This window comes from Balaenoptera musculus, chromosome 8, assembly GCF_009873245.2.
Source record: "Balaenoptera musculus isolate JJ_BM4_2016_0621 chromosome 8, mBalMus1.pri.v3, whole genome shotgun sequence".
Taxonomy (NCBI): Eukaryota; Metazoa; Chordata; class Mammalia; order Artiodactyla; family Balaenopteridae; genus Balaenoptera; species Balaenoptera musculus.
The window spans coordinates 96622227-96634764 of NC_045792.1; the positions used below are offsets into that span (position 1 = coordinate 96622227).

The following is a 12538-nucleotide window of genomic DNA, read 5'->3' on the forward strand; positions in this document are numbered from 1 at the left end:
AGAGTCGTTGTGCTTTCATTCTGACTTCCATAGGATTTTGTAAATTTGTAGTGCATTTGATTCCTATTTGTCATGGGAAAGTACTTTATGTTTCAGAAGTTATGTACTGCCTATCACGTTTAAAACCATGGATCCCGAGTTGCACTGGCTGTTTGAACACGTTTTTAATGTGGGAACACTGCAGCCAGAGGAATAAAGATTAAATGGCTAGAATTCCTTTTTTTCTAGTTTATTTTCTAGTAAACTGCACACAAAACTCTTCAGCAAAAAGACTGAAAATATATATTGGTCTCAAATATTCTTGAACATCAGAGGTATTGAGTATATATCTTATATTCTTTTTTTTTTTTTTTAAATTGGGGTATAGTTTTTTACAATGTTGTGTTAGTTTCCACTGTACAGGGAAGTGGAGTTCCCTGTGCTATACAGCAAGTTCTTATTAGTTACCTATTTTATACATATCAGTGTATATACGTCAGTCCTAATCTCCCAATTCATCCCACCGCCCACCTCCACTCTCTTATGTCCTTTAAAAATGGTCTGTAACACTAAAGAGATGGATCATTGTTTTCAGATAACAGGTACATAAAAATGACATATTAATGTAGAATACTGGATTTTCAAAACTATTATTTATATGACTATAAAAGCATGATTGACTAAAAAATTACTTGTTGAACGAATGGAGGTGGAAGTAATTATCTCTCTCTGAAGACTGGAGGACGGGCGCCAAGGAAGGCTTCGTAAGAGAAATGATTCCTGAGCACAGATCATTCTAACAATTTAATTATAAAAAAATGAACAGTAGTGGGACTGGTAAACAAAGTAAAGACATGTAGGTGATCAACAGTATGTTGGCTCAGGAGAACTGTATGTGGTAGAGTAAATAGTCTGACAAGAATCTAATTCAAGACATTATCCTGTCACTGTTGATTTTTTATAACACTTCACTGGGAGGGGAAAAGCTGATGAGAAAGTTTCTTTAGGTAATTTAGGGCATTCAAAGTGTTCATGAGGATGATGTCAGACTATGAAGCTCCAAGCCCTTGTTTCCCCATGGAAATATTATATAAACAAATAGAGACTGACTAAAATGGCTTTGTGGGAACTCTGGAAACCAGTCAAAGATCCTGAGCAACCAAGAGAACACCCAATCAAGAAAAACCCACACTAAAAACAGTAGGAAATTTTGTGGCATGTTTGCTTGCCCTTGTTCCACACCCTCCCCAGTGTGGTTGGGATGAAATGGCCCAATTCTCAGTTTTCCCCCTCCTGGTGGAAGGAAGTAAGTGGAATGTCTGATATGTTCTAGACTGTCTATGGTTGCCTTAGGGACTGGTTTCAATACTGTCTTAACTTGGAGGTCAGCCAGGAATGGTGGTATATCTTGGGTCTCAGGTTGGAAGCCGTGAAAGGCAGTAGCAGGAGTTGCGGCATGTGAAAACCACAGGGGGACAGAAGTCATGTGGACAGATGGGGGCAAAAGATTATGGGCAGAGGAATACAACAGAACATATAAGGCTCACAGAAGAAGCAGGTGTGACTCTCTTAGGGAAATTAAAAGGAAATACACAAGGAGAAAGGAAAACAAAAAAAGCACATGTCCAGGGAACACATATGCCCAGAAAAGGCCTGAAAAAATGTTGCACCTTCATGTTGGACTCATTAATGAAGGTTTTCCTCCATACACGGTCAGTGTGCAAAGACTGGGAGAGTATGTTACTTTCTCTAATGTGCAGTTTTCAACCAAAGATCACAAAGCATACAAACACATGCTGGGACTTCCCTGGTGGTCCAGTAGGTAAGACTCTGCACTCCCAATGCAGGGGGCCCAGGTTCGATCCCTGGATGGGGAACCAGATCCCACATGCATGCCACAACTAAGAGTTCGCACGCCACAACTAAAAGATCCCATGTGCCACCACTAAGACCCAGCACAGAAGAAAGAAAGGAAAGGAAGGAAAGGAAGGAAAGGAAGGAAGGAAGGAAGGAAGGAAGGAAGGAAGGAAGGAAGGAAGAAAGAAAGAAAGGTTTCAGATTTATTAGACAAAGACTTTAAAACAACTGTCTTAAACGTGCTCAAAGAACTAAAGGAAAACACAAAGAATGAAAGGAAATCAGGAAAATGACATGAACAAAATGAGACTATCAACAAAGAGACAGATATTATTATTAAAAAGAACCAAAGAAATATTCTGGAGCTGAAAAATACATCAACTGAATTGAAAATTCATTATTTCAACAACAGACTCCAATAGGCATAAAAAAAGATCAGCAAAATTGATGATAGGTCATTCGAAGTTATTGAGTCTGAAGAGCAAAAAGGAAAAGAATGAAGCAAAGTGAACAGAGTCTAAGTCACTTACTTATATGACACCATCAAGTGGACCAACATATGCATTATGGGAATCCCAGGAGGAGAAAGGGGCAAAGATCTTATTTAAGAAATAATGGGGCTTCCCCGGCGGCACAGTGATTAAGAATCTGCTTGCCAATGCAGGGGACACGGGTTCAAGCCCTGGACTGGGAAGATCCCACATGCTGTGGAGCAACTAAGCCCGTGTGCCACAACTACTGAGGCTGTGCTCTAGAGCCCACAAGCCACAATTACTGAGCCTGTGAGCCACAACTACTGAAGCCCGCGTGCCTAGAGCCCACACACCGCAACAAAGAGTAACGCCCACTCGCTGCAACTAGAGAAAGCCCGCGTACAGCAACGAAGACCCAATGCAGCCCAAAATATAAATAAATAAATAAATGTAAAAAAAATGAGGGAGAAAAACTAAGATATTCCTAGATAAACAAAAGCTGAGAAAATTCATTACCACTAGATGTGCCCTACGAGAAATGCTAAAGCATGTCTTTCAAGCTCAAATGAAAAGATGCTAGACAGTAACTTGTCATACAAAAATATAAAGTTCTCTGCTAAAGGTAAATACAAGGACAAACATATAAACCAGTATTACTGTGATACTGGTTCATAATTTTTATTCTTCTACAGATTTTAAAAGACAAAAGCATAAAAAATAATTATAAGTCTACATTAATGGGTACACAGTATATAAAGATATAATCTGTAACACCAATAACATAACAGAGTGGAGGTGTGTCTGTATAGGAGTTTTTGTCTGCAATTCACTGTATCAGTTTAAAATAGATATTATACGTAATTCCTACCATAACCACAAAGAAAATAAATATAGAATATACACAAAAGGAAATGAAAAAGAAACCAAAATGTGTCACTGAAAAAAATCAACTAAACATAAAGGAAGGCAGTAAGGGAGGAAATGAGAGACCAAAAAGCTATTATTAAGACATACAGAAAACAACCAAAAGGAATACCAAATCCTTCCTTATCAGTAATTACTGTAGTAAATTATTAATTTACTAATGTAAACGGATTAAACTCTACAATCAAAAAACACATACTGCAATGGAGCAGGACCCTACGGTCCCTTCCTGTCATGTCCTTGGCCTACCTTTCGTCTGTGAAAAAAACTTCAGCCAAAGAATAAGTTTAATTAGGGACCTCCCTAGTGGTCCAGTGGTTAAGACTCTGTGCTTCCACTGCAGGGGGTGCAGGTTCAATCCCCTGTTGGGGAACTAAGATTCCAAATGCTGCACAGTGCAGCCCAAAAAAAAAAAAAAAAAGTTTCACTGGAGAAATGAGAAAATGCAGAAACAAAGGAAAACAGTCAAATGAGACCAAGTAATAACTGTTTAGTCATTAAGCATAGTTAAGGACCTTTAGTTCCTTCTCAAGGGCTATAGATAATATTCTAAGCCACATCCTGTGAGCCGTCTTATAGATACTGAAACCCCCACCAGGTGGAAGAAGTTAACTACATGATGACCACCAGACTGTAGCCATGACATAAGCTGCCACAATTCCGAGAACTGGCCTCAAGGAAATGGGAACAAACCGACCCTGGAACTGAAGATTAACTGTAGTTAAACTAATCACGATGATGCTGATAGGCCACCGCGTGACCAATTTCAAGATGGACTGTTAGAGCTGACAGTGCTGTTTCTGTCTGTTGTCCCCTCCCTTCACCTATGAAAGCTCTTGTCCACTGACTGTAAGTGGGGGGAGTCGGCCTCTGGACAGGAGTTCCTCCCCACCCCGGGTTGCCAGCATCGAAAATAAAGCAAACTTCCCTTTCCACCAACCTTGCCCCTTTATTGGCTTCTGAGTGGTGAGCAGCTGGGACCCCCACTTTCTTTGGTTACAGTATTGGCAGAATGGGTTAAAAAAACAAAATGCAATTGAAACTGCTCACGTCTATAAGAAATTCATTTTACATCTAAGGACATACACAAGTTTAAAGTGAAAGGACAGAAAAACACATTCCATGAAAATTGTAGCCAAGAGAAAGAAGGGGTAAGTGGATTACTACAAGACAAAATGGAAATTAAGTAAAAAACTGTTAAAAGAGATAAAGAAGGACATTACATAACAATAAAAGGGTAAAATCATACCACTTAAAATAGCACACAAAAGAATAAAATACCTGAGAATAAATTCAGCCAAGGAGATGAAAGAGTTGTACACTGAAAATTATAAAACACTGCTGAAAGAAATTAAAGACCTAAATAAATGGAAAGGAATCCTGTGCTCACAGACTGAAAGATTCAATATTGTTAGATAGGTAATATGACCCAAACAATCTACAGGTTAAATGCAATCCCTATCAAAATTCCACTGGCCTTTTATGTAGAAATGGAAAAGCTGACCTTTAAATTCATATGAAATTACAAGGGGGCCTGAATAGCCAATATTGAAAAAGAAGCACTAAGTCAGAGAACTCACACTTCTCAAATTCAAAACATACCACAAAGTTATAGTAATCAAAACAACGTGGTGCTGGCATATAGACCAATGGAATAAACCCGTATGTTTATGGTGAACTGATTTTAGATAAGGTCTACCATTGAATGGGGTAAAGAATGGTCTCTTCAACAAATGGTGCAGGGACAACAGGATATCACACTCAAGAGAGTGAAATTGGATCTCTACTTGACACCATACAAAAATAAACTGAAAATGCTGTCACTGTTTGCAGATAACATGATACTATACCTAGAGAATCCTAAAGATGTTACCAGAAAACTACTAGAGCTAATCAATGAATTTGGTAGAGTAGCAGGATATAAAATTAATACACAGATATCTCTTGCATTCCTATACACTAATGATGAAAAGTCTGAAAGAGAAACTAAGCAAACACTCCCATTTACCACTGCAATGAAAAGAATAAAATACCTAGGAATAAACCTACCTAAGGAGGCAAAAGACCTGTATGCAGAAAACTGTAAGACAATGATGAAAGGAATTAAAGATGATACAAACAGATGGAGAGATATACCATGTTCTTGGATTGGAAGAATAAACATTGTGAAAATGACTGTACTACCCAAAGCAATCTACAGATTCAATGCAATCCCTATCAAACTACCAATGGCATTTTTCACAGAACTAGAACAAAAAATTTCACAATTTGTATGGAAACACAAAAGACCCCGAAGAGCCAAAGCAATCTTGAGAAAGAAAAACAGAGCTGGAGGAATCAGGTTCCCTGACTTCAGACTATACTACAAAGCTACAGTAATCAAGACAGTATGGTACTGGCACAAAAACATAAACAGTGATCGATGGAACAGGACAGAAAGCCCAGAGATAAAGCCACGCACATATGGTCACCTTATCTTCGACAAAGGAGGAAAGAATATACAGTGGAGAAAAGACAGCCTCTTCAATAAGTGGTGCTGGGAAAACTGGACAGCTACATGTAAAAGAATGAAATTAGAACACTTCCTAACACCATACACAAAAATAAACTCAAAATGGATTAAAGACCTAAATGTAAGACCAGACACTATACAACTCTTGGAGGAAAACACAGGTAGAACACTCTATGACATAAATCACAGCAAGATCCTTTCTGACCCACCTCGTAGAGAAATGGAAACAAAAACAAAAATAAACAAATGGAACCTAATGAAACTTGAAAGCTTTTGCACAGCAAAGGAAACCATAAGACAAAAAGACATCCCTCAGAATGGGAGAAATTATTTGCAAACGAAGCAACTGACAGAGGATTAATCTCCAAAATATACAAGCAGCTCATGCAGCTCAATATGAAAAAAACAAACAACCCAATCCAAAAATGGGCAGAAGACCTAAAGAGACATTTCTCCAAAGAAGATATACAGACTGCCAACAAAGACGTGAAAAGATGCTCAACATCACTAATCATTAGAGAAATGAAAAGCAAAACTACAGTGAGGTATCACCTCACACTGGTCAGAATGGCCATCATTAAAAAATCTACAAACAATAAATGCTGGAGAGGGTGTGGAGAAAAGGGAACCCTCTTGCACTGTTGGTGGGAATGTAAATTGATACAGCCACTATGCAGGACAGTATGGAGGTTCCTTAAAAAGCTAAAAATAGAACTATCATATAACCCAGCAATCCCACTACTGGGCATATACCCTGAGAAAACCATAATTCAAAATGAGTCATGTACCACAATGTTCAGTGCAGCACTATTTACAATAGCCAGGACATGGAAGCAACCTAAGTGTCCATTGACAGATGAATGGATAAAGAAGATGTGGCACATATATACAATGGAATATTACTCAGCCATAAAAAGAAACGAAATTGAGTTATTTGTAGTGAGGTGGATGGACCTAGAGTCTGTCATACAGAGTGAAGTAAGTCAGAAACAGAAAAACAAATACCGTATGCTAACACATATATATGGAATCTAAAAAAAAAAAAAAGGGTTCTGATGAACCTAAGGGCAGGACAGGAATAAAGACACAGATGTAGAGAATGGACTTGAGGACACGGGGAGGGGGAAGGGTAAGCTGGGACGACGTGAGAGAGTAGCACTGACGTATATACACTACCAAATGTGAAATAGCTAGCTAGTGGGAAGCAGCTGGATAGCACAGGGAGATTAGCTCGGTGCTTTGTGACCACCTAGAGGGGTGGGATAGGGAGGGTGGGAGGGAGACGCAAGAGGGAGGGGATATGGGGATATATGTATACGTATAGCTGATTCACTTTGTTATACAGGAGAAACTAACACAACATTGTAAAGCAATTATACTCCAATAAAGATGTAAAAAAAAAAAGTTTTAACTGAATGAATCAACAACTTACATTGAGTGCTAAAACTATAAAACTCAAAAGAAAACATAGGGGTAAATTTTCATGACCTCGGATTTGGCAATGAATTCTTAGACATGATGAAAAGCACAACAAAAATGAAAGCAGGACTTCCCTAGTGGAGCAGTGGTTAAGAATCCGCTTGCCAATGCAGGGGACACAGGTTCGAGCCCTGGTCTGGGAAGATCCCACATGCTGTGGAGCAACTAATCCCGTGCGCCACAACTACCGAGCCTGCACTCTAGAGCTCGAGAGTCACAACTACTGAAGCCCGTGCTCCGCAACAAGAGAAGCCACTGCAGTGAGAAGCCTGTGCACTGCAACGAAGAGCAGCCCCCGCTCGCCACAACTAGAGAAAGCCCCTGCGCAACAAAGACCCAACGCAGCCAAAAACAAATTATAAAATAAATAAGTAAATTTAAAAAAAATGAAAGTAAGTTAGACTTTATCAAAATTAAAAACTTTAGTGTACTAAAGGACACTATCAGTGTGAAAAAACAACACACAGGATGGGAGAAACTATTCGCAAATCATGTATCTTATAAGGGACTTGTATTTAGAATATATACGGAACTCTTACAATTCAATAACAAAAAGACAAACAACCCAAATAAAAAATATTGGAGAGTCAAAGGACTTGAGTAGACATTTCTCCAAAAAAGATAAACAAATGGCCAAAAAGCAAATGAAAAGATGCTCAACATAATTACTCACTAGAGAAACAGAAATCAAAACCAGGAGGGACTTCCGTGGTGGTCCAGTGGTTAAGACTGTGCTCCCAGGCTTCCCTGGTGGCACAGTGGTTGAGAATCCGCCTGCCAATGCAGGGGACACGGGTTCGAGCCCTGGTCTGGGAAGATCCCACATGCCGCGGAGCAACTGGGCCCGTGAGCCACAACTACTGAGCCTGCATGTCCGGAGCCTGTACTCCGCAACAAGAGTGGCTGTGATAGTGAGAGGCCCGCGCACCATGATGAAGACTGGCCCCTGCTCGCCGCAACTAGAGTAAGCCCTCGCACAGAAACGAAGACCCAACATAGCCAAAAATAAATAAATAAATAAATAAATTTATTTAAAAAAAAAAAAAAAGACTGTGCTCCCAACGCAAGGGGCATGGGTTCGATCCCTGATCAGGGAACTAGATCCGGCATGCCGCAACTAAAGGAGCCTGCATGTGGCAATGAAGATCCCATGTGCCTCAATGAAGACCTGGCACAGCCAGATAAAAAAACAACCAAAAAAAAAAAACAGCCCACAATGAGATACCACTTCATACCTGCCAGGACTGACAGAATAATTTCTTTAGAAAGTGGAATGTACCCAGTGTTGGTGAACAGCTGGAGATACTAGTACCCTTGTACGTTGCTGATGGTAATGTAAAATGGTTCAGTCACTGTGGAAAAAAGGCTCCTCAAAAAGTTACACACAGAATTACCATACGATCCAGCAATTCCACTCCTAAATATACATATACACAAAAGAAATGAAAATAAGTATTCAATATGCATGTACTCATATGCATGTTTACATAGATACTGTTCATAATAGCCAAGAAGTATAAAACAATCCAAATGTCCATCAATGAATGAACGGATAAACAAATTGTGGTATATACACACGATGGAATATCATGCAGCCATAAAAAGAACAAAGTACTGATACAAGCTACAACATGGATGAACCCCCAAAACACTGTGCGCTAAGTGAAGCAAGTCAGACACAAAAATTCACATATGCACAATTCCAGAGTAGGTAAACTGGTGGAGACAGAAAGCTGACTGGTAGTTCCCAGAGACTAGGGGAATGGGGTAATGAGGTGTGCCTGCTTAATGGGTACAGGGTTCTCTTCTGGACTTAGGAAAATGTGACGTAACCAGAGAGAGGTGGTGGTTACACCACAGTGTGAATATACTAAATGCTACTGAATTTCTACTTTAAATACCACCTCAGTAAAACAAAAATCTTAAACTAAAATTTAAAGAGAGATTTACTATACCTTATCTTTCTTTCCTTTTTTTGTCTTCTCGGGTGCTGGCATTTTGGGAGCTGGTGGTGGTGGGGGGGGAGGAGGAGGGGGAGGGGGAGGGGGTGGGGGAGGGGGTTCTATGATGGCAGCAGCAGGCACAGCACCGCGGGCCTGGACTGGCTGCAGTGTGGGAGCGGTCACTGCCACTGGGACGGAACACTCAGCATAGCTCATAATTGCAGGAGCTGATGCCAGTCCTAAGTAATTTGACTGCAGGTTCATTCCTCTGGCCTGATGACCCATTCCTGCTGCTGGATGGCTAGCTGATAGTGCCTGGTGTCCAATTCCTGCAGTCTGCTGTCCAATCCCTGTTGCCTGGTGACCTAAAACAGAAAACATAAAACTATAAAAAGGACATTGTGACAAAGCCAAAAACAAGGAGGAGGAAAAGGAAACTGGGAGTTAGATCACCTACAAAGTGATTCTAATATACCCCCCCGCCAAGAAACACACAAAAAAACCCAAAAAACAAACAAAAAACCCAGTCACATTTTCTGGTGTTCTGAATATTTTAGCATTAAGGTACTTAAATATCAAGATCACTGATGTGTAAATGCTCAGAAAACAATCTGGAAGGATATATGCCAATGTTAACAGTGGTTTTTTAGTAACTGAAAGAAATGCACATAAACAGTGTTTGCAATGAAAAGCCTTTAACATTAATTTATGATATCTAATTCTGAAAACAAAGATAATACATTGATGAAAATACATTTTAATCACAATGCTTACCTGCAGCTACAGCCGATTGGCTGTAGAGGACCGGAGAACTACCAATGGTAGCTGACCTCTGAACTGCTGCAGTACTAATTTCTGTAGCTTTTCTCTTTATTGCTTTAGTGGAAGGAGAACTAGAGATGGTACAGTCAGCTGAACTCTGAAACAGAGAGTCTAGTCAGTGGCTGTAGCCCCTGGTTAAATATCCTCTTCTAAAATAAAACATGTAGGGACTTCCTTGGTGGTGCAGTGGTTAAGAATCCGCCTGCCAATGCAGGGGACAACGGGTTCAATCCCCGGTCCGGGAAGATCCCACATGCTGTGGAGCAAGTAAGCCTGTGCACCACAACTAATGAGCCTGCGCTCTGGAGCCCGCGAGCCACAGCTACTGGGCCTGCAAGCCACAACTACTGAAGCCTGCGTGCTGCAACTACTGAAGCCCACGTGCTCTAGGGCCCACATGCCGCAACTACTGAGCCCACGCACCTAGAGCGCGTGCTCTGCAACAAGAGAAGCCACTGCAATGAGAAGCACGCGCACCGCAACGAAGAGTAGGCCCCAGTTCGCCGCAACCAGAGAAAGCCCGCGTGTAGCAACGAAGACCCAACGCAGCCCAAAATAAATAAATTAATTAAAAAAAAATAAAACGTGTCACTCATGCCCCGGTCCCCCGCAAAACTCTTCAGAATACCAGATGGCATTTCTCACCTGGCTAGTTACAACTGTGGTTTGTGCCGAAGGTTTCAATGGAGTATCCTCCTCTGTTCCTGGAGCAGGAGGCTCCTCACTTCCTTCATCCTCCATCTCGACCTCCTGGATCTCACCATCTTCTGCAGGAGGAGGAGGAGGGGGAGGGGGAGGAGGGGATTCTGGAGGTGGAGGTGGAGGCGGTGGCATTTCCAAAGGTAATGGAGGTTGAAGCACAGGCACGTTTGACTGAAGAAGGGTCCAGAATGGAGTAAGTGGCATGAGTGATGAAGAAGAAACTTGGCCAGAAAAGGACTCTTTACAAAGAGAACCTATGAAAACAAATAGGAGTCAGGGAAAAAGCAAGCCTAAAACTCCATGAACACAGAAATGTTCAACTGACTGTAGAGACAAAATCTGTCCCACAGACATCTATTCTACACTGATGTCACTGAAATATTAAACTCAGTTCAAAAATGACTTCCATGAAAAGATAAATTTATAGAATTTACTGTTAGCACTCGGCCCAGCTGTGTTATGCTAGTCTTGTTTTCTGGGTACAGATTTATGGCGGAGTAAATGAAGCACATCACATCAACTCAATGAGAAATTCAGTCATCTGAACCTGAAGTTTTTTATTTCAAAGACACACAACTAGAAGGCAACATTCTGGGGTCTTCTTTATTTCAAAAGTGAAAAAGTGAGTGAATGATGTGCATTTGCAATACTGATTCCATGTACTTTATCTTTTAGTGAGTTAGATAAGTGATTAAGGATGACCCAGAGAAGTACACATTCAAAACACTCACACAAACTCTACCCATTTCAATTAATTTGGGTTACTAAGTTTCAAAAATCCATTTGCAAGGTGATATTGTCAATCCTATCATTCCTTCACACCTTTGTGTGAATTATTCATTTGCTAAATCACAGCAACAAATCAGGGAGGGTACTTTTTATTCCTGTGAGGAGAACAGGGAAATCAGAGAGCATGAATCTTCAAGGTAAATGATAATGAAAAATATAACACAGAGAAGAGGTGTTTGAAGATATGGAGGATTTGAAATGGCTACTAAAGTTAAGAAATTACATCTGAGGAGCTGCAGGGTTAGCTTTCCTCAAAATTTGCAAAAGTCATAGTTAATTACTGCCCTTTCTCTGCTGGGAAAAGCTTTAAAGATTAGAGAAAATAGGAAGATATACTTACTTGCAGCCTTCCCCATCCCTCTTTATCGTCAATAGGGAAGTTTCACAATATTTGGGACTATTAGATATATATCTCAGGAATGCTGAAGGGGATTTTCTCCCTAAAATCATAGAATTTAGGAGTAGAAGAGACATGAGAAATCGTCTAGTTTACCCCTCTCATTTTAAAGGTAATGAAACCCAGGAGGGAAATGACTTGCCCAAGATCATATAGCTCTTAGTGGCCAAGTCTGACCCCTAGTCTAGTGCTATTTGTTTTTTTTTTTTTCTTGGCTGAGCCGTGCGTCTTGCTTGCGGGATCTCAATTCCTCCACCAGGAATTGAACCCGGGCCACAGCAGTGAAAGCCCAGAATCCTAACCACTAGGCCACCAGGGAACTCCCCTAGTGCTATTTTAACAACATGTCCTGGTGAAATATCAGGAGTCTAAGAGCTTTAGAAATCTCAAATTTCATTTCTCAAGGAGTAGAGATCCAGATGCCATCACCTGTCAAATTCCATGGTCAAAGCAGTAGATTAAATAACGACTCTATTATAGAAGGCTCTAGAACAAGAGGATAAGGCCTTTTACCTTACTTTGCTCAAAATACACCACACTGGCACTCAACAATGTAAAACCAAAGCAGCCATGAACCATTTAGCTTTTAGAATAGTTTCACTTTTTTATGAAACAGGTAGATGATACATTATGTAAGAGACTTTAAGAACATAATTCACAT

The 12538-nt window shown here is 40.4% G+C and overlaps 1 protein-coding gene across 1 annotated transcript in view; it reads right to left on the reverse strand.

Moving 5' to 3' along the window:
* FNBP4 (formin binding protein 4) overlaps positions 1-12538 on the reverse strand; it is a 39731-nt gene that overhangs the window by 5553 nt on the left and 21640 nt on the right. The window contains exons 13-15 of the mRNA XM_036861641.1: positions 10635-10945; positions 9942-10086; positions 9180-9532 (exon numbers count right to left, since the gene is read on the reverse strand). Of these exons, the coding sequence (XP_036717536.1) occupies positions 9180-9532; positions 9942-10086; positions 10635-10945 (809 nt within the window). The remainder of the gene's footprint in view (positions 1-9179; positions 9533-9941; positions 10087-10634; positions 10946-12538) is intronic.